This window comes from Oncorhynchus mykiss, chromosome 6 (assembly GCF_057628025.1).
Source record: "Oncorhynchus mykiss isolate SJ-2025 chromosome 6, ASM5762802v1, whole genome shotgun sequence".
In the NCBI taxonomy this organism is placed as follows: domain Eukaryota; kingdom Metazoa; phylum Chordata; class Actinopteri; order Salmoniformes; family Salmonidae; genus Oncorhynchus; species Oncorhynchus mykiss.
In genome coordinates this window covers 73699369-73720509 of record NC_143027.1, presented here as the reverse complement: position 1 = coordinate 73720509, position 21141 = coordinate 73699369, and the positions used below count along the sequence as shown (strand labels likewise).

The window sequence follows — 21141 nt, the reverse complement described above, 5'->3', positions numbered from 1 at the left end:
TTTGCCTGAGCTTAGCTCTATTCCACATATTTTTATCCTCAAAAACTCCCTAGTCCTTGTCAATAACAAGCATACCCATAAAATGATTCAGACACCACCATGCTTGAAAGTATGAAGAGTGGTACTCAGTGATGTGCTGTGTTGGACTTGCCCCAAACATAACGCTTTGTATTCAGGACATAATGTACATTTCTTTGCCAATTTTCTTGTTTTACTTTAGTTCTTTACTGCAAACAGGATGCATGTTTTGGAATATTTTTATTCTGTACAGGCTTCCTTCTTTTCACTCTGTCATTTAAGTTAGTATTGTTGAGTAACTACAATGTTATTGATCCATCCTGAGTTCTATCACAACCATTAATTTCTGTAACTGTTTTAAAGTCACCATTGGCCTCATGGTGAAATCCATGTGCGGTTTCCTTTTTGTCCGGCAACCGAGTTAGGAAGAATGCATGTATCTTTGTAGTGACTGGGTGTATTGATACACAATCCAAAGTGTAATTAATAACTTCACCAGGCTCAAAAGGATATAGTGGGGCAGAAAAGTATTTAGTCAGCCACCAATTGTGCAAGTTCTCCCACTTAAAAAGATGAGAGAGGCCTGTAATTTTCATCATAGGTACACTTCAACTATGACAGACAAAATGAGAAGAAAAAAAAATCCAGAAAATCACATTGTAGGATTTTTAATCAAATGATACAAACCCTCCCAAAATCCATTTTAATTCCAGGTAGTAAGATAGGAAAATTGCCATGGGGGGTGAAAACTTTTGCAAGCCACTGTAGACATACCGTAGTCAGTGCAGACCCACCCATACATCCTTTTAGGAAGTGTCTGCCAGGGTGTGTAGGCTGCAGCAGTGCCCCTCTCCCCTCTCCAGTGTGCCCACAGGGTCTCTGTGTCCTTGTTTTAAATCAACCCTGGCCGCCAACACGCAGGTGTTGCTTCCTCATCCCAACAATGAGCACTCAAACGGAAGTAATGAATCCAATTACTTTGTCTTCTCGAAGAGAGCAGCCAGGTGTGGGCCTGCATATCCCCTAATTCATTACAGCATATATCAAACAGCACATTCATTTAGCTACTCCAAAAAGGCAAACGTCCTTCTTGCATAACATATATTTAAGGTTAGAGAATGCCATGGAGTTGACAGATAAGTATGAGCATGCACTCAGTAGCTTGCTCTACTCTACATTGTTGTAATACCTCTGCCCATAGGCCTACAGTCTGAAAGAGAAACAACCATCTTCCACAGTTTCTTGGAAGGTAATCTGGATTTCCCATAACGATGGGCTCTTTATTGTGAAAATGGCAGCTGCAGCCCAGTGGTTAGAAGAAACAGCAGCAGACTCACTCACCTCAGCTTCCCGATGAAACTCTCCCCCCCTCGAGACAGATCAGTGGGATCGATCGAGATAAGGTAATTAGATGTTTTGCTCTTCTTTCTCTTCCTTCCAGCTAACAGGAACACCTATGGCAAGAACAAATCCAATTAGCAAAGCAACTTCATCAGAAACAACACCATCATCAATAAGCCCTGGGACATGAGCCTGCAACATCTAAATTAGCCTCCTCTAACCAGCTCCACTAAACAATCAAAGCATGGACTCCTTTCACAGCCTGTCACGGATGATTGGTCATGTTAATTCATAGTGTAGTTTTTGTTCATAGGCCAAGTACTGTCAGGATGGATGGTGGCCCCAAAGCAGTGCTGTTCAATTCTGGTCCTGGGTGGCAGAAACACTTGTGATTTTTGTTTTGCACTCACCTGGTGTCCTAGGTCTATAATCAGTCCCTTATTAGAAGGAGAGGATGAAAAGTAGTCGTTTTTTGGCCATCCAGGACCGACATTGAACAGCCCTGCCCTAAAGGGTCACACTTTGCGTTCTGTCAGTGTGATAAGTATTTATCCTTCTGCTCCACACTCACCTTCTTCCCATCCTCCCTCTCCAGGTGGAGGTAGTAGGTAGGGTACATGCCTCGGTCCATGCCCTTCTTGTCTCTGGTGATCCTGCACTTCACCGTGATCCCCTGAGGGGCTGGTCTCAGGGTGAACTCTTCCAGGTCATCCACGTCGATGGCCGGCTCACTGACGGGAGGGGTGGACGCTGAGGCTGCCTCCTGAGGGACAGAGATAGACAGACCATCAGCCCACACCATGTTCAAAACATCAGATTACCGGACCTACGGCTGTTCTGCTTCCCTTCCATTATAAAACGGTAATGGTTATTATAAAACATCCATTGGGGACTGAAACTACATTAGCACGTTGTGTTTAAAACCATGAGGCTGTGTAGACGCCATCTGGGTTTCAACAGGGGGTTAGATCCACATGGAAGGACAAGGCAGCGAGGAGACATGATTAACAACCAAACTTATAGTAACAGACAGACTGTGTCTCAGCAGCTTGGTGACATGGTCAGGTGCTCAGGGTAGCTTCTAATGTCACTCCTGATGTCAGGTGCCTCTCTAAAGCCCACAGTACACTAAGGAGTCACTTCCCCTCAACCTCCTCGAACCACAGGAGACTACACAGCCCACCGCCTCCTCTGACTAGCTCTACCTCTGAGTCAGACGGCAGGAGAGGAAACAGCAAAGAAAAACAGCCTGTTCTCACACCACATTTCCTGCAGGTTTAAAATATTCATACAAATAATAACCAGCAGTTATTTCGGCATATGACAGATGATGACAAGTCAGAAATACCAAAGCTAACCTAAGACTTAGTAGCCTGCCATTTTGTGGACTGTCATTTGTCTTTTCAGGGGGGTATTTTAAATAGCATTTCAAAACTGCCAGGGGGCCAAAGGGCCAGGGTATGTCAACTGCATGATAAAAAGCCATTCCAACAGGAATATTATATTCAGCTACCACAGAGTTCAGCAAGGACATGATTAGGAGAGGCAGTTTGATATACAAAAGTTCCCCTTTCCCCTCTCAGATTGATTCATGAGACTGCTTATGTTCTGAGATCCAGGGAAAAAACTCCCATTTCCATTAGGTAAAACTATTCACATCAGAAGATGTCTGGGCTGCTTCCGTGCATCATCAAACTACAGTTCAAATGACAATAATAAAGATACACAAGAGGAATAGGTTGAGCATAATGTAGCCCAAAACACAAAACTGCTCTGTCGTCATTCCCCAAATGGACTAATGGCTGAGCCCCGCTGAGCAGAGGAACAAAGCAAATAGATGGTGCATTAGTGCACACTGTGTGTAAAGTAAAAGCTCCATCCAAGAGTCAGGAATCAATAGATGACCACAGAGCATCAGATAGTGTACCTTGCAGGACTTCTTGCTGGTGGCAGAGCCTGGCCGTGTGTTACTGTTGAGCTGAGAGGAACTGGAACTGACTTCATCTTCGTCATCCTCCTCTTCGTCAAAGTTCATACTACTAGAAATACCTTCAAACAGAAAATACATAATGTAATGGCATTGTCGTGCTCCTAGTAATGCTGTTTGAATAACAACAGAACTGTAAATGCATGCTGCACCATACACCAAGCACTGTACACAAAGATACAACACACAGGAACATAGACACATAAGCCTGTTCTGAAACATCAGTTCATGGAGAGGTTTGGATACACTACTGTAAGTCTAAAGGCATTGTAGTGTTCTGGGCAGAGTCTGAACTGTATAAGGCTCTCTCTCCAACAGGAAAGAACAATGAAAAGCTGCCAATACACACCTGTAGCGTGCTCACTAAAAGCATCACAACATAAGCCTCAGGTCATAGCATACCTGCTGCTTCCTGAATTGGTTGGTTGCCCATGACAATTTTAAAGAAAGACGTATCTGTCACTGTACAGTATGTTTTCAGCTATCAAAAGGTGGTGGAAACTGGAAACCTATTTACCAGGAGGGACAAAACAAGTGGAGTACTGTTGATATTTTCAGTAAGGTGTTATTCATGATGTAATAAGCATGATGTTACTGTTTAGTTGGCTTAGATGTTATCGTTGAGTTGGCAAAGATCTCATGGGAAAGGAGAGCTGTATTTAACAGGTCTTACTGTATAATAAATCCAAGGTCCTCACAATCTCATAATTTCAGACCAATCACTGCATGATTGGAGAGGACAAGTGCCAATCACTCTCTGACCTGTGTTTCAGACCAATCGAAGCCACAGAGGGACTGTACATGTACACAGATCAGGCTGGAGGCCAGGGATAGGCCTATATGTATTGATACCTTTCTTAAGCATGGTGACCCTCAGGTCCTGCTTGCCCTGTGGCTGAGCACTGATCACAGCATCTCCCTCACTCCCCTCCTCCACGGCCCAGTGACCCACCGTCATGATCTGGATCTGGCCCTCTTCCTGGAAGGACGCCGGCCCATCGAGTCCTGCCACACCACCACACCCAACCAGCCCCATCAGGGTCAGACCTCCATAGTCGTACAGTAACAGTAGTAACACACATGCATTAGATCATGCACAAACATACTGTTATGTGTCAACACTCACACATAACATGCCTACATGCATGCAAACATGACATGGAGAATGAATGGAAATCTGTTGGAAAAAACTCAAACTACAGTATAAGTAAATGGAGTCTAGTAGATGACATTTGCCTGGGTAATAGGGGTCATGCAGTAAAATTCAGCTTTGAACGCCTTTGTGGGTTGATGTGGTATATTTTCGGCATGACTCTTAAGACTTCCGCTGCTTCTTTGCCATTCAATTAGCCTGCGTAACAGGGCAGAACATGATGTCCCTGCTGCTACAGTCAGCTACTGACTCAGCCAATCACGCACCAGATTACTAATCCTTTCACACGAATGGAGTGGTCAGGGGCCTCATTTATAAACTGTGCGTATGTACAAAATATACCCCAAAACATGTGTATGCCAGTCTTCATACAAAAGTTAACTTGACATGAGAATGTGGTCACCTTCCTGCAAACTTTAGACCATGTGTACGCACAGTTTCGAGTGGTTGAAGTATTGCTATTGCAAGCAGGAAAATGGCCAAGTATTTTGTGCAACTGGGGATAAGATGTTTGTCATATTTCTTCTATTCATTTTAACGAGCACCTTATCAACTGCATATGCACCAAACACCCTGTTGTTTTGACAAGTGGCAAATAATCACTCATATTGATTAGGGGAGAAATCAGGTTTGTGTGCGCTGTTGAAACTAACACAACTCAAAAAACACATGGAAACTGGAAATCATTTTTACATCACTCGTTAGAGGTCAACCTGCTGATGACAACCAGCTACATTTTGTAGTGATGCATTTTGCTTTGAGGGTGTGGCCAAAACAGAAAGAGAAAAGCAACACTTATTTGTCAATCCCTCATATTGATATCACGTTGAAATCAGTAGGATGAGAGGGGGGAGTCGGGTTACACGTCCTGTTCAAACTAATCTTACTAAAAAAACACGGAATCTGGGAATAATATGTATATCACTGGTTAGAGGACAACTTGTAGAAGACAAGCCAGCTACAATTAGGATTGTAGCATTTTTTTGAAAGTGGGTCGCCAAAGCAGAAAGATAAATAACACTATTTTGTTAATCAGTCATATCGATATCAATTTGAAATCAACAGAGCAGGGGCAAATGTTTGGAGTGTATGCATGGTTTAAACTGACACTATTCAAAGGCCACACTGAATCTGAGAATCATTTGTATATCACTGGTTAGAAGAGAATTTGCTGTGGACGGTCATCTAAATTCTAGAATGTCGGATGGAGGTTGTGAGGATGCCGAAACAAGGAAGGAAATAAATCAATTGCTTTGTTATTTAACTTCAACAAATCACGACCCACCATAGGATATCAACAGTAACAAGGGTTAGCTGTTATTTGAGTGATAAATACATGGATTGGTGTGAGGCCAGTGACTTTCATACAGAGAGCATTTAAAAATTGTCTGCCATTTGAGTTTGAAAATGATAGTAGAATTCGAAGTCCCAAGACCCCCGGTCTAATCTGAGGTAAAAAGGATGTGTAATTACCCTCAATTCCATGTGGTCGAAACGTGAGGTTGTTTTAATGTAGTAACAGATACGGTCTTAGTACCGGAAATTAGCACAAATAATCTAAAATCTAATATGTAGCTTTGTCTCACAGCTAAATATGGCACAGAAACCTGATTATTTACAGTTGAAGTCGGAAGTTTACATACTGTCACGTTCTGACCTTAGTTTCTTTGATTTGTCTTTGTTTTAGTATGGTCAGGGTGTGAGTTGGGTGGGTTGTCTATGTTCTGTTTTCTATGTTGTGTTTGCGTTTGGCCTGGTATGGTTCTCAATCAGAGGCAGTTGTCTCTGATTGAGAATCATACTTAGGTAGCCTTTTCCCGCTTGTGTTTCGTGGGTGTTTATTTTCTGTTCTGTGTTTGTATTTCACCGTTCAGAACTGTTTTCATTTCGTTCTCATGTTTTGTTATTTTTGTTTGAGTATTCGTTTTCATTAAAAGAGAATATGAATACTTACCACGCTGCACCTTGGTCCTCCTCTCTTTCTCCCAACGTTACACATACACTTAGGTTGGAGTCATTAAAACTCGTTTTTCAACCACTCCACAAATGGCTTGTTAACAAACTATAGTTTTGGCAAGTCAGTTAGGACATCTACTTTGTGCATGACACAAGTCATTTTTCCAACAATTGTTTACAGACAGATTATTTCACTTATAATTCACTGTATCACAATTCCAGTGGGTCAGAAGTTTACATACACTAAATTGACTGTGCCTTTAAACAGCTCGGAAAATTCCAGAAAATGATGTCATGGCTTTAGAAGCTTCTGATGAGCTAATTGACATCATTTGAGTCAATTGGAGGTGTACCTGAGGATGTATTTCAAGGCATACCTTCAAACTCAGTGCCTCTTTGCTTGACATCATGGGAAAATCAGAAGAAATCAGCCAAGACCTCAGAAAAAAAACACTGTAGACCTCCACAAGTCTGGTCCATCATTGGGAGCAATTTCCAAACGCCTGAAGGTACCACGTTCATCTGTACAAACAACAGTACGCTAGTATAAACAAGTATGAACACCATAACAGCCATAATACCGCTCAGGAAGGAGACACTTTCTGTCTCCTAGAAATAAACGTACTTTGGTGCGAAAAGTACAAATCAATCCCAAAACAACAGTAAAGGACCCTGTGAAGATGCTGGAGGAAACAGGTACAAAATTATCGATATCCACAGTAAAACAAGTCCTATAACAACATAACCTGAAAGGCCGCTCAGCAAGGAAGAAGCCACTGCTCCAAAACCGCCATAAAAAAATCCAGACTATGGTTTGCAACTGCACATGGGGACAAAGATCGTACTTTTTGGAGAAATGTCCGCTGGTCTGATGAAACAAAAACATAACTTTTTGGCCATAATGACCATCGTTATGTTTGGAGGAAAAAGGGGGAGGCCTGCAAGCTGAAGAACACCATCCCAATCGTGAAGCACAGGGGTGGCACCATCATGTTGTGGGGGTGCTTTGCTGCAGGAGGGACTGGAGCACTTCACAAAATAGATGGCATCATGAGGTAGGAAAATTATGTGGATATATTGAAGCAACATCTCAAGTCATCAGTCAGGAAGTTAAAGCTTGGCCACAAATGGTTCTTCCAAATGGACAATGACCCCAAGCATACTTTCAAAGTTGTGGCAAAATGGCTTAAGGACAACAAAGTCAAGGTATTTGAGTGGGCATCACAAAGCCCTGACCTCAATCCTATAGAAAGTGTGTGCAAGCAAGGAGGCCTACAAACCTGACTCAGTTACACCAGCTCTGTCAGGAGGAATGAGCTAAAATTCACCCAACTTATTGTGGGAAGCTTGTGGAAGGCTACCCTAAACGTTTGACCCAAGTTAAACAATTTAAAGGTAATGCTACCAAATACCCTCAATTAGTATGTAAACTTCTGACCCACTGGGAATGTGATGAAAGAAATAAAAGCTGAAATAAATAATTCTCTCTACTATTATTCAGACATTCTTAAAATAAAGTGGTGATCCTAACTGACCTAAGAGAGGGAATTTTTTATTAGGATTAAATGTCAGGAATTGTGAAAAACTGAGTTTAAATGTATTTGGCTAAGGTGTATGTAAACTTCTGACTTCAACTGTATGTTAAACTGCAATCAAGATTAAAGACAAGAAGAACATTTTCTCTCCGGAGCACAATGTCCATCTCTTTGCCTACTCACACCAGTGATAAACACACCACCACAATATGGTTCAATCCTATCAGATTTTGGAACCATTCCTATTGGACTCCTATGGGATTCTATTTTATAGGATCCTACAGGATGGAATCCCCCTCCCCAAAAACGATCATATTTTAGAACCCGTTTTGAACCCTATCATATTTTAGAACCCCATAAAATCCTCTACGATAGGACTTATAGAATAAAATCCTATAGGGTAGGTTCCAAAATAATTCTCTATTGGATTATAATAGTTTTTTTTAAAATTGGATCTGGGGGATTTTTTTGACTAGGATAGCCTTTTCAGAAATGATGCACAGATATTTAGTGTCAAATTTACACAACGGTTATAAATGAGGCCTCCTGGTCATTACTGCTTCAAAGCCACTGACATACTGTTTTTCCTCATCCTCTTCTGTCTCATCACCATTGCAGTGCAACAAGCGATTAAATGAGATGAGCCAGATGAAATCACGGCCGGTAAAACGCACATTTTGAAAGAGTGTTTTATTGCTCCCAACTGAATTAGTGACTGTCTTTTTAACACTGTGATTACACAAGAATTACTGCTGCTTTCAGAGGGAGATTGCAGCCTTTTGTTAGTGTGACGTTAGCGACGCAGCCAACCCTCATCTCAGAGAGCAGTGGAGTGTGTGTATGTGTGCGATGAGGTAAGCCATCATTCCGTAAGAAGAAAGGGGCCATATCGGTGTTGAATGACGTCGTGACTCTGGTCTGAATAATCACTAACCCTGAGTGAATCACATTGGAGGACAAAACAATAACATTGAACAGATGAGTAAGGACTACAAAAGCATCCTGAGATGACAAACAGCCATGTTACCTACACTACCATTCAAAAATTTGGGGTCACTTAGAAATGTCCTTGTTTTTGAAAGAAAAGCACATTGTGTTATTTTTTAAATAACGTCAAATTGATCAGAAATACAGTGTAGACATTGTTAATGTTGTAAATGACTATTGTAGCTGGAAACAGCAGATTTATTATGGAATATCTACATAGGGGTACAGAGGCCCATTATCAGCAACCATCACTCCTGTGTTCTAATGGCACATTGTGTTAGCTAATCCAATTTGATCATTTTAAAACGCTAATTGATCATTAGAAAACCCTTTGGCAATGATGTTTGCACAGCTGAAAACTGTTGTACTGATTAAAGAAGCAGCCCAGTTGAGTAGACTAGCTTTAGACTAGTTGAGTATCTGGAGCATCAACATTTGTGGGTTCAATTACAGGCTCAAAATGGCCAGAAACAAAGCCCTTTCTTCTGAAACTCATCAGTCTATTCTTGTTCTGAGAAATGAAGGCTATTCCATGCGAGAAATTGCCAAGACACTGAAGATCTTGTCCAATGCTACTCCCTTCACAGAACAGTGGAAACTGGCTCTAACCAGAATAGAACAGAACAGAATAGGCCCCGGTGCACAACTGAGCAAGAGGACAAGTACATTAGAGTGTCTAGTTTGAGAAACAGACGCCTCACAAGTCCTCAACTGGCAGCTTTACTAAATAGTACCCGCAAAACACCAGTCCCAATGTCAACAGTGAAGAGGAGACACTAGCTCTACCTCAATTGTATCAACACGTCTTCTGCGACACAAGGCGCGCTAAAACTCTAAACCGCTTTTATTCTACCCACAGAAACGCATACAAGCCCCTCCCTTGTCCTCACTTCGGCAAATCTGACCACAACTCTATTCTCCTGCTTCCTTTTTACAAACAAAAGCTCAAACAGGAAGTACCAGTGACATGCTCAATACAAAAGTGGTTTGATGAAGCAGACGCGAGGCTACAAGACTGTTTTGCTAGTACCGGCTGGAATACGTAGGTTTCATCCGGTAGCATTGAGGAGTTTACCACATCGGTCACAGGCTTCCTCAATAAGTGCATAGATGACGTCGTCCCCACAGTGACTATAGGTACATATCAAAACCAAAAACCATGGATTACAGGCAATATCCACACAGGGCTAAAGGTTAGAGCTACCGCTTACAAGGAATGGGACACAGACATAGACGCATACAAGAAAGCCCGGTATGACCTTGGACGAGACATCGAACATGCAAAAGGACAATATAGGAGAAGGGTGGAATCCTATTACACCGACTTTGATGCTTGTCGTACGTGGCAGGGCTTACAGACGATAATGTATTACAAAGGGAAACCCAGTGAGATGCCCAGTGATGCAGAATGCCCAAATGAGCTAAATGCCTTTTATGCACACTTCGAGGAATACAACACTAAGACTTGTGTGAAAATCCCAGTACTGAGTCGATGTGCAATAGTACAGGGTAATTGAGGTAAATGTACATATAGGTAGGGATGAAGGGACTAGGCAACAGGATAGATAAACAGTAGCAGCAGTGTTGTGATGAGTCAAAGGAGAGTGCAAAAAGGGTTCCAATCTCAATTGCACGTCACACTGCCCCATCCTACCTGGACAAGAGGGAAAATAACTATGTGAGAATGCTGTTCATCGACTACAGCTCAGCGTTCAACATCATATTCCCCTCCAAGCTCATCACCAAGCTGGGCACCCGGGGACTAAACACCTCCATCTGCAACTGGATCCTGGAATTCCTGACGGGCTGGCCCCAGGTGGTGTGGGTAGGCAACAACACCTCTGCCACGTCGACCCTCAACACGGGGGCCCCTTAGGGGTGTGCACTTAGTCCCCTCCTATACTCCCTGTTCACCCTCGACTGCGTGGCCACGCACGACTCCAACACCATCATCAAGTTCGCTGACGACACAAAGGTGGTAGGCCTGATCAGCAACGGCGATGAGACAGCCTACAGGGAGGTCAGACTTAGCAGTATGGTTCCAGGACAACAACCTCTCCTTCAACGTCAGTAAGACCAAGGAGCTGATCATGAACTACAGGACAGAGGGGAAAGCACGCCCCCATCTACATCGACGAGGCTGTAATGTAGCAGGTCGAGAGCTTCATGTTCCTTGGCTTTCACATCACTAAGGACTTCCTTGGTGTCCACACACCCGCACATCCGTGAAGAGGGCATGACAGTGCCTCTTCCCACTCAAGAAGCTGAAAAGATTTGGTATGAGCCCTCAGATCTTCAAGGAGTTCTATAGTTGCACCATCAAGAGCATCTTGACTGGCTGCATCACCGCTTGGTATAGCAAATGCACTGCCTTCGACCGCGAAGCGCTGCAGAGGGTGATGCGAACACCCCAGTACATCACTAGGGCTGAGCTCTCTGCCATCAAGGACCTCTATATCCGGCGGTGTCCGAGGAAAGCCCTAAAAATTGCCAAAGACTCCAGCTACCTTTGCCAGATGGTAGCAGAGTGAACAGTCTATGGCTAATGGTACCAAAGCATCAGCTCTCAGACCAACAGGCTCCGAGACAACTTCTACTCCCAAGCCATAAGACTGCTAAATAGCCACTCTATGCACACTCACGTCTATGTACTGTATACACACCATATTCACACACTACACTGACACACTCACACAAAACCCACACACATACACTTTTACACTCATCACATGTTGCTGCTACTCTGTTCTCTATTTTACTCTTATTATTATCATCATCATCATCTATCCGGATGACTAGTCACTTTATCCTGCCTTAATGTACATATCTACTTAAAATACCTCGTACCTCTCTGCACATTGATCTGGTACTTGTACTCCCCATATATATATTCAGCAAAAAAAGAAACGTCCTCTCACTGTCAACTACGTTTGTTTTCAGCAAACTTAAAATGTGTAAATATTTGTATGAACATAACAAGATTCAACAACTGCGACATAAACTGAGCAAGTGGAATAGCCCTAGCCCTCACCCTCCGATCCAACAAGTCCCAGACGTGCTCAATGGGATTGAGATCCGGGCTCTTCGCTGGCCATGGCAGAACACTGACATTCCTGTCTTGCAGGAAATCACGCACAGACCAAGCAGTTTGGCTGGTGGCATCATGTTGGAGGGTCATGTCAGGATGAGCCTGCAGGAAGGGTACCACATGAGGGAGGAGGAGGTTTTCCCTGTAAAGCAACAGCGTTGAGGTTGCCTGCAATGACAACAAGCTCAGTACGATGATGCTGACACACACCGCCCCAGACCATGACGGACCCTCCACCTCCAAATCAATCCCGCTCCAGAGTACAGGCCTCGGTGTAACGCTCATTCCTTCGACAAAAAAACGCGAATCCGACCATCACCCCTGGTGAGACAAGACCGCGACTCGTCAGTGAAGAGCCTTTTTCTGCCAGTCCTGTCTGGTCTAGCGACGGTTGGTTTGTGCCCAAAAGCGTCGTTGTTGCTGGTGATGTCTGATGAGGACCTGCCTTACATCAGGCCGACAAGCCCTCAGTCAATCCTATTGCAGACAGTCTGAGCACTGATGGGGAGATTTTGCGTTCCTGGTGTAACTCAGGCAGTTGTTGTTGCCATCCTGTACCTGTCCCACAGGTGTGATGTTTGGATTACCAATCCTGTGCAGGGGTTGTTACACGTGGTCTGCCACTGCGAGGACGATCAGCTGTCCATCCTGTCTCCCTGTAGCGCTGTCCTAGGCGTCTCACAGTACAGACACTGCAATTTACTGCCCTGGCCACATCTGCAGTCCTCATGCCTCCTTGCAGCATGCCTAAGGCATGTTCACACAGAGGAGCAGGGAGCCTGGGCATCTTTCTTTTGGTGTTTTTCAGAGTTAGTAGAAAGAACTCTTTAGTGTCCTAAGTTTTCATAACTGTGACTGTGACCTTAAATTGCCTACCGTCTGTAAGCTGTTAGTGTCATGACGACCATCCACAGGTGCATGTCCATTAATTGTTCATGGTTCATTGAACAAGCATGGGAAACAGTGTTTAAACCCTTTACAATGAAGATCTGTGAAGTTATTTGGATTTTTACTAATTATCTTTGAAAGACAGGGTCCTGAAAAAGGAACATTTCTTTTTTTGCTGAGTTTAGCCCCATTATTGTGTTCACTTATTCATCTTGTATTAATATATATATTTTATATACTTCCCAACAAATATGCATTGTTGGGAAGGGCTCGTAAACAAGCATTTCAGACAGCCACTGGCAATTTATGTTATTTTTAAAATATTTTTTTAATTTAACTTGGCAAGTCAGTTAAGAACAAATTCTTATTTACAATGACGGCCTACACCGGTCAAACTCGGATAACGCTGGGCCAATTGTGTGCCGCACTATGGGGCTCCCAATCACGGCCGGTTCTGGTACAGCCTGGTATCGAACCAGGGTGTCTGTAGTGACGCCACAAGCACTGAGATGCAGTGCCTTAGACCGCTGCGCCACTCAGGAGCCCAAAATACATACAGTATACTGTACAGTATACTGATTTGATTATTGAAGCTCAGAAGCTGAGAGAGACATCAAAGTGAGAGAGAGAGAGAGCACAATTTCACACTTCCATTTCAATTCATGCTGCTTACGTATGAAGTCTGTATCAAGGCTAAGAAGCGTTTCAGCAGCCACTAAGGTGTTTATTTGGCAGGCAGAGAGGACCGACTTCTCTAACATCATTACTCAGATGAGATTTTGGACAGACTTAGCACCTGTGTGCATGCTTCACTTCTCTGTAAGGGCAGCTTGATTAGCTTTAGAATGCCACTATGTGCCACCAGAGACCGAAACATGAACAGAACTGAGTCCAATCCAGCTTGAGGAGGTTTGAAAGGATGAGTGTGTGAATGAGACGCATACAGCCAGGTACCTGATGGAGCATGGGGAAGAGGCATAATAACATGGACTTTTTAGAGCTCAACTCATTAAGACAATACAGCAATATAATACAGCTATCAAAGGAGATCAATTGGGAGACAAATACGTGGCCATGCAACTAATTTCACATGCAATCTGTTTTACTCTACATGATACCAAAGTGGTATCTCTTGTTCTGCACAACACTCTCACATGGTGCATTTCATTCTGGCACAAAATATGAAAATTCATCCTCATTGAAAACCTGAGGATTTCAATTGGATCGTTTCATTTCCATCACGGTAGGAGACAGAGCTGAGCCAGACTGAGACGTGCTGTACAGTTGACCAACAGACAGAGAGAGAGGACCATGCATGCTGCTGTAGCCTGCCTGTCTCTCTGTCTGTCTCTTGGTCTGTCTGGAGGCAGCAGCAGCAAGCCTGACCTTTGTGCTTCCCCTTCCTCTCCTTCTTGCCGCTGCCTGTCTGCGGGGTGGAGCTGGTCGATGCCTTGCCCTTTTTGGCTGAGCGAGGAGCCTGGTTGTCCGCTACCACCTTCACCTCCTCATGTTCAGCTTCTTGCACTACGTACGGCACGGCAGGAGCCAGTGGACAGAAGGAGTTAGCAGGCAGGTGGGGGGAAATGATGAAGATAAAAGTAAGAGACTAAACAGAAGGGTACTGTCAGTTAAGGTTAGCCTATAGGGAAAGAGAAAGAACAGGTAAAGACAGAGTTAGCAGAGGACACTATGCAAGGTTATATGAAGCAGACACACAGCAGAGGCGTTTTTCTTGCCTGGGAGAGAACACTGTTTATCGCTCTCATGTCAAACAAGTCATGAATGTTCTAGCTCTGTGAAAATTGCAAATGGACAGCACACGCTCCTCCCAGCAACAACATGTTCCAGGATTAGATGATAACAAATGCATACTGTAGCTACAGTCCCTTGAAATTGGCACTTTGATTCTAACATGTTTATCTTAATTCTATCAACTGCTTGGTTGCCTTAGTATTTCCCATACAGCCTCCTCTGTTTTGCAGAGTGTCAGTGAATATCCAGTGGTGTGTCTCTATTCTCGTAAAAATTCGGAGCCCAGACCCGTCACCGCGGAGACATTCACAGTCTCATTGGGGGAACCCATTTCTCTTCCAATTATTCCAAACAGCTTCAAGGGGAATAATAGAGCAAATGCTTCAAAAGCTCCGAGCAGAGAGAGATGGAGAGACCTGTATTCATGACCTGAAGTTACTGTTAGCATATATGGAAACTAATACTCTGTTTCAGATAAGCATGAGCCTGAAGTCAGTTTCTGAACTAGGTTCAATTAATCAGTTTAGTCCACCTAAAATATTCTGTTAACAATGTCACTCTATATTTGGGGCGGTCAATAATATACAAATATTTTCCAGGTTTTTCTGCTTTATGATTTATCTACTGGATGCTAATCTGATTTATAGCAGAAGAAACATGCTATTTACAGTGTCAACAAAAAGTATGTGAACCATTTGGAATTACCTGGATTTCTGCATACATTTGTCATAAAATGTTATCTGAGCTTCATCTAAGCCACAACAATAGACAAACACAGCCTGCTTAAACTAATAACACACAAACAATTATACGTTTTCATGTCTTTATTGAACACCCCACATAAACATTCACAGTGCAGGGTGGGAAAAGTATGTGAAGCCTTGGATTTAATAACTGGTTGACCCTCCTTTTTGCAGAAATAACCTCAACCAAACATTTTCTGTAGTTAGGGATCAGACCTGCACAACGGTCAGGAGTAATTTTGGACCATTCCTCTTTACAAAACTATATCAGTTCAGCAATATTTTTGGGATGTCTGGTGTGAACCGCTCTCTAGAGGTCATGCCACAGCATCTCAAATCAGTGATTGAGGTCAGGACTCTGACTGGGCCAATCCAGATGATCGCGTATTTTCTTCTGTTGAAGCCATTCTGTTGTTGATTTACTTCTGTGTTTTTTGTCGTTGTCCTGTTGCATCAACCAACTTCGGTTGAGCTTCAATTGGCGGACAGATAGCCTAACATTCTCCTGCAAAATGTCTTGATAAAACTTGAGAGTTCATTTTTCTGTTGATGATAACAAGTTGTCCAGGCAGCAAAGCAGCCACAAACCATGATGCTCCCGCCACCATACTTTACAGTGGGGATGAGGTTTTGATGTTGGTGTGCTGTGCCTTTCTCCACACATAGTGTTGTGTGTTTCTCCCAAACAACCCAACTTTAGTTTCATCTGTCCACAGAATATTTTGCTAGTCGCGCTGTGGAACATCCTTTTGTGAACCCCAGATGTGCAGTAATCTTTCTTTTGGACAGCAGTTGCTTCTTCTGTGGTGTCCTCCCATGAACATCATTCTTTTTTTAGTGTATAACGGATCATAGACTCGTCAACAAAGATGTTAGCATGTTCCAGAGATTTCTGTAAATCTTTAGCTGACACTAGGATTCTTCTTAACCTCATTGAGCATTCTGCGCTGTGCTCTTGCAGTCATCTTTGCAGGACAGCCACTCCTAGGGAGAGTAGCAACAGTGCTGAACTTTCTCCAGTGGACTGATGAACATCAAGGTTTTTAGAGATACTTTTGTAACTATTTCCAGCTTTATACAAGTCAACAATTCTTAATCTTAGGTCTCTTTAGTTCAAGGCATGGTTCACATCAGGCAATGCTTCTTGTGAATAGCAAACTCAAATGTTGTGTTTTTTATAGGGCAGGGCAGCTCTAACCAACATCTCCAATCTCGTCTCATTGATTGGACTCAAGGTTAGCTGACTCCTGACTCCAATTAGCTTTTGGAGAAGTCATTAGCCTAGGGGTTCACATACTTTTTCCAACCTACACTGTGAAAGTTAAAATGATGTATTCAATATAGACAAGAAAAATACAATAATTTGTGTGTTATTAGTTTAAGCACACTGTTTGTCTATGGTTGTGAGATCAGATCAAATGTTATGACCAATTTATGCTGAAATCCAGGTAATTACAAAGGGTTCACATACTTTGTCTTGCCACTGCACATGGTATACTTTGAAACGACATACTACAGTACTTCTTTGAAAATTCCAGAAAGTACCACTTATAGTATAAGTGCAATATCATTTTTCAATGAATCCAGATAGGGTACGTAAATAAAAGCTGGAATAGGACTGTATGAAACAGCATTTCCACTTAATACTGAACTTAACCGTTATTGGATATTATCTGAAGGATATACTGTAGATGTGGAAATGCATACAGTTTAAGGTTAATCAGATGGAAATATGAAAGGTACAGAGAACACGTAATCCCTCTTAGTGAGTGCTGAATTTATTCTTAAAATAGAGCCAAGAAAAGAGAGAAAAGACGGGTTAATCTAAGGATGGTGAAAAATAAGGACAGGAGAGAGAGAGGGGGATTCTATTTTTATCAAGACCAAACAGTGCGTATGCTTCCTTCACTAACAGTGTAGAGCCATCTGTGTGCTGTTAAGCATAAGGTATGAATCAAGGGACTCTCTCCATATGTTTGCTGCTGTACTGAATGAGCTCAAAGGCATCTTTTTTGACATCTTTGGAAGGATGTGGCTGAGATTGCAACCGGAAACATTCAGAGAAGTTCAAAGCTTCCGTGTCTTCTGTGTATAGCAGGGTCTGTTTGACTAGTGTCAGAGGGGAATATTTTCATCAGGATGTACACTCACTGAAGGAAGATGAATCATATACTTTGTATTGACGTCAGTCCACTCATATGCACTGAGCTGTTTCTGAAGCTTTTATATACAGTCATCTCCAAAATGATTGGCACCCTTTATAAAGATGAGGAAAAAATACTGTATGAAATAAATACAAATACTGAGATTTATTGTATGCAAAATTAGTTATTTAATAATAATACAATTGCTCAGAGAAAAATATTTTGTATAACAAGTAATAAAAAAAATCTTTAAAAGACAGGCGTCGAAATTATTGGCACCACCTGTTTTCAATACTTTGCGAGGATAATGGCACTGAGCTTTCTTTAATGTTTTATGAGATTGGAGAACACATTGGGAGGGATCTTAGACCATTCCTCCATACAGAATGTTTCCAGATCCTTGATATCCTTCGGTCTGTGTTTATGGACTCCCCTCTTCAATTCAAACCACAGGTTTTCAATGGGGTTCAAGTCACAGCCCCATAACATCAAAGATCCCCTACCATATTTTACAATAAGTAGGAGGTTATTTTCTGCATACCACTGTGTGTGGCCGAAGAGCTCCATCTTCGTCTCATCTGACCATAGCACCTGATTCCAATCCAAGTGTCAATGCCTTTAGCAAACTCCAGGCATTTGCTGGTTGCTCTCAATAAAGGCATTTTTAATGGCAACCCTTCCATATGGCCTATTGGCATGGAGGTGGCATCTAATTGTAGATTTGGAGACCCCAATATGCGACCAAGTTCTGTAATTGTCCAACTGTGACCCTTGAACTTTTCTGCCTACCGAACCATCTTCCTCACTGTGCGTGGGGACAAGCTACAAATTTCCTCTACCAGGCAAGTTTACCACAGTTCCAATGGTTTTAATCTTCTTAATTGTTGCCCTAATAGTGGTTAATGGTATATTTGGATTTTCAGTTATTGTTTTGTACCCATTGCCTGATTTATGTTGTGTTTGGCATTGTCTTCCTCTCCAGCAGCCAGCCATCCAGGCTGTGCTGTGTGGATGCATGGTCTGGAGCACAGACTCAGTCACTCTGATTTGGGGATTAAGACTGTAGCTAAAGTCCGTCTGTGGAGATCAGTGGCCCAATCTCCACAGCACTAACACCATCTCTGCTCTATCTGGAAGGACTACTGCAGAGCTCTGACCACTAGAGTTTTATAGTTGAAAGGCATGTACTGGTAAATCCTGCAGTCTCTCTCACACAAAGACACAAAGTTATTTAATGAAGAAAGTATTACATGTTTCTTTTGCCAACCTTGACTGGTATTGATAGATATCTCAGTATTGTACCTATGCAGAGCAGAAAGTTAAAAAAGTCACTACAGTAGAAAAGTTTTCCTTTGGCCCAGGAGCTAAGAATCAATAGATGAACTTGATCAAACAGTGAGCGGCGCATAAGGACAAGAACATGGATACAATAATTCAATCAGCCATCTTTCACAAGCACTCTATGTGAGTAACCTGGATCAATACCACCCGGTCATGGCTGTGAATAGCCCTTGAAAGGGCCCCATGCCGGAGCGTTACTGGACATCTCTGTAATTGCCCGGCACCACTGGAGCAGCTTCCTCAGAGATGAGAGGAAGCGGGTTCCTATGGTAAACAGCTGTTGATAAGGTCCTGGGTATCCAAAATGGAATCCTATTCCCTATAAAGTGCACTATTTTTGGACAGAGCATATATAGTAGTAGTATACAGAGCCTAGCCAAAGGTAGTGCACTATATAGGGAATAGGGTGCCATTTGAGACATTACCCTGGTAATAGGGTCCTGGTGGTGAAAGGATCCTGGCTGGCTCTCTTACCGTGGTAGATGGTGCTCCTGTTGCTGCTGAGGTAAGACTCTACCAGGGGAGCCTGCTCCTCACACTGCTTGGTCCTGCGGGCGCGAGACCGCCCGTCCACGTTGGACTGCACCATCAGAGGCTCCTGTCTCTTCTTCTTCTGCTTCTGCTCTAGGAGAGCTCGCTGAAACACACACACACACACACACACACACACACACACACACACACACACACACACACACACACACACACACACTTCAATGGTGTTCAATTATTTTGGTATTATGCACAAACATACCTTCTAATATTGTGTCATATATAATGCATTAACATGGATATATATTTTATAACGCTAATGTTTTACCTTCACACACACACACTCTTTTTCAACTAACCTTGTGGGGACACAAAATTCCATCCCATTCAAAATCCATTTTTCCCTAACCCCTAACCTTAACCCCAAAACCCAACCTTCACCCTAAAACCTACCCCTAGCTCCTAACCCTAAATCCCCTAGAAATAGAATTTGACCTTGTGGGGAATAACAAAATGTCCCCAGATGGTCAAATTGTTGTTTGTTTACTATTCTTGTGGGGACTTCTGGTCCCTACAAGTGTAGTTAAACTCATCCACACACAAACACACACACAAACGCTGTCTCACATGTACAGTGCACCCTCACTGTAACAAGACACAAGACTGTGTCCTTGAGAGAACAAATATGTCTGTGCGCTCTGGCCCATCACCTGAGCTACAGTAGATTAAAGATTGATTACTGGAAAAACATGTGCACCTGCCCAGCCTGCAATCATGCCACAGTCCAACATAAATTACATTTCTGCTTGTCTTCATACAATGAGCTACAGAACACCCTATCAAGGACAAGATCATTGTGACATGAGTTTGACCTCTGTCTGACTGTGTCTGCCTCAATTCGTTCACCTGTAGGTGGGTGATTGCCTTCATTTTTTTTTGTTTTACCATTTCCCGAACCAGACTAGTTGACAGACGTGTCTTATAACAGTTCTATTTAAATGTTTACATGCTTTGCAAGAATAAATTATTTCCCTAATAATCTTGTTTATCTGATGGGATTTTGACAAACACACAAAATCACCAATCAAAATAAACGTTCTACCACAGCGACCATGTTATTTTTGGGAAGCCTATTTGATTCTGAATTCGGACATATAAAGTTCGTATGTGAAACTGAAATAAGCATCTTATAGTTTTTTCGAACTCATTTTACTCATTACGCATTGCATAGAGGGAAGCTTGCGCTGGTGGTGAAACATGCGCACATCCAATACACCACTGCAGTTGACATAGCTGACATAGCATCGCAAGCCAATCATAGAATGTGAAAACAAAACCGAAGTAAATCATACAATCTGGCCAGGTGGAAGTCAGTGGTGGAAAAATGCCCAATTGTCCTACTTGAGTAAAAGTAAAGATAACTTGAGTAATTGTCTATTAAGTTATTCACCCAGTAAAATACTACTTGAGTAAAAGTCTAAAAGTATTTGGTTCTAAATATACTTAAGTATCAAAAGTAAATGGAATGGCTAAAATACACTTAAGTATCAAAAGTAAAAGTATAAATAATTTAAAATTCCTTATATTAAGCAAACCAGATGGCATGATTTTCTTGTATTTTGAATTCACATACAGTGGGGCTTATTAAAATACTTATTTTCCACCATAATTTGCAAATAAATTCATTAAAAATCCTACAATGTGATTTTCTGGATT

The 21141-nt window shown here is 42.4% G+C and overlaps 1 protein-coding gene across 3 annotated transcripts in view; it reads right to left on the bottom strand.

The window, feature by feature from the left end:
- The window catches only part of tub (TUB bipartite transcription factor), a 98407-nt gene that overhangs the window by 6673 nt on the left and 70593 nt on the right, over window positions 1-21141 (bottom strand). For 2 of the 3 annotated variants that reach the window (XM_021607604.3, XM_021607605.3), the window contains exons 3-8: window positions 19408-19570; window positions 14340-14477; window positions 4199-4351; window positions 3287-3408; window positions 1931-2122; window positions 1360-1472 (exon numbers count right to left, since the gene is read on the bottom strand). In XM_021607604.3, the coding sequence (XP_021463279.1) occupies window positions 1360-1472; window positions 1931-2122; window positions 3287-3408; window positions 4199-4351; window positions 14340-14477; window positions 19408-19570 (881 nt within the window). The remainder of the gene's footprint in view (window positions 1-1359; window positions 1473-1930; window positions 2123-3286; window positions 3409-4198; window positions 4352-14339; window positions 14478-19407; window positions 19571-21141) is intronic. The other variant, XM_021607606.3, reaches the window with a different exon arrangement.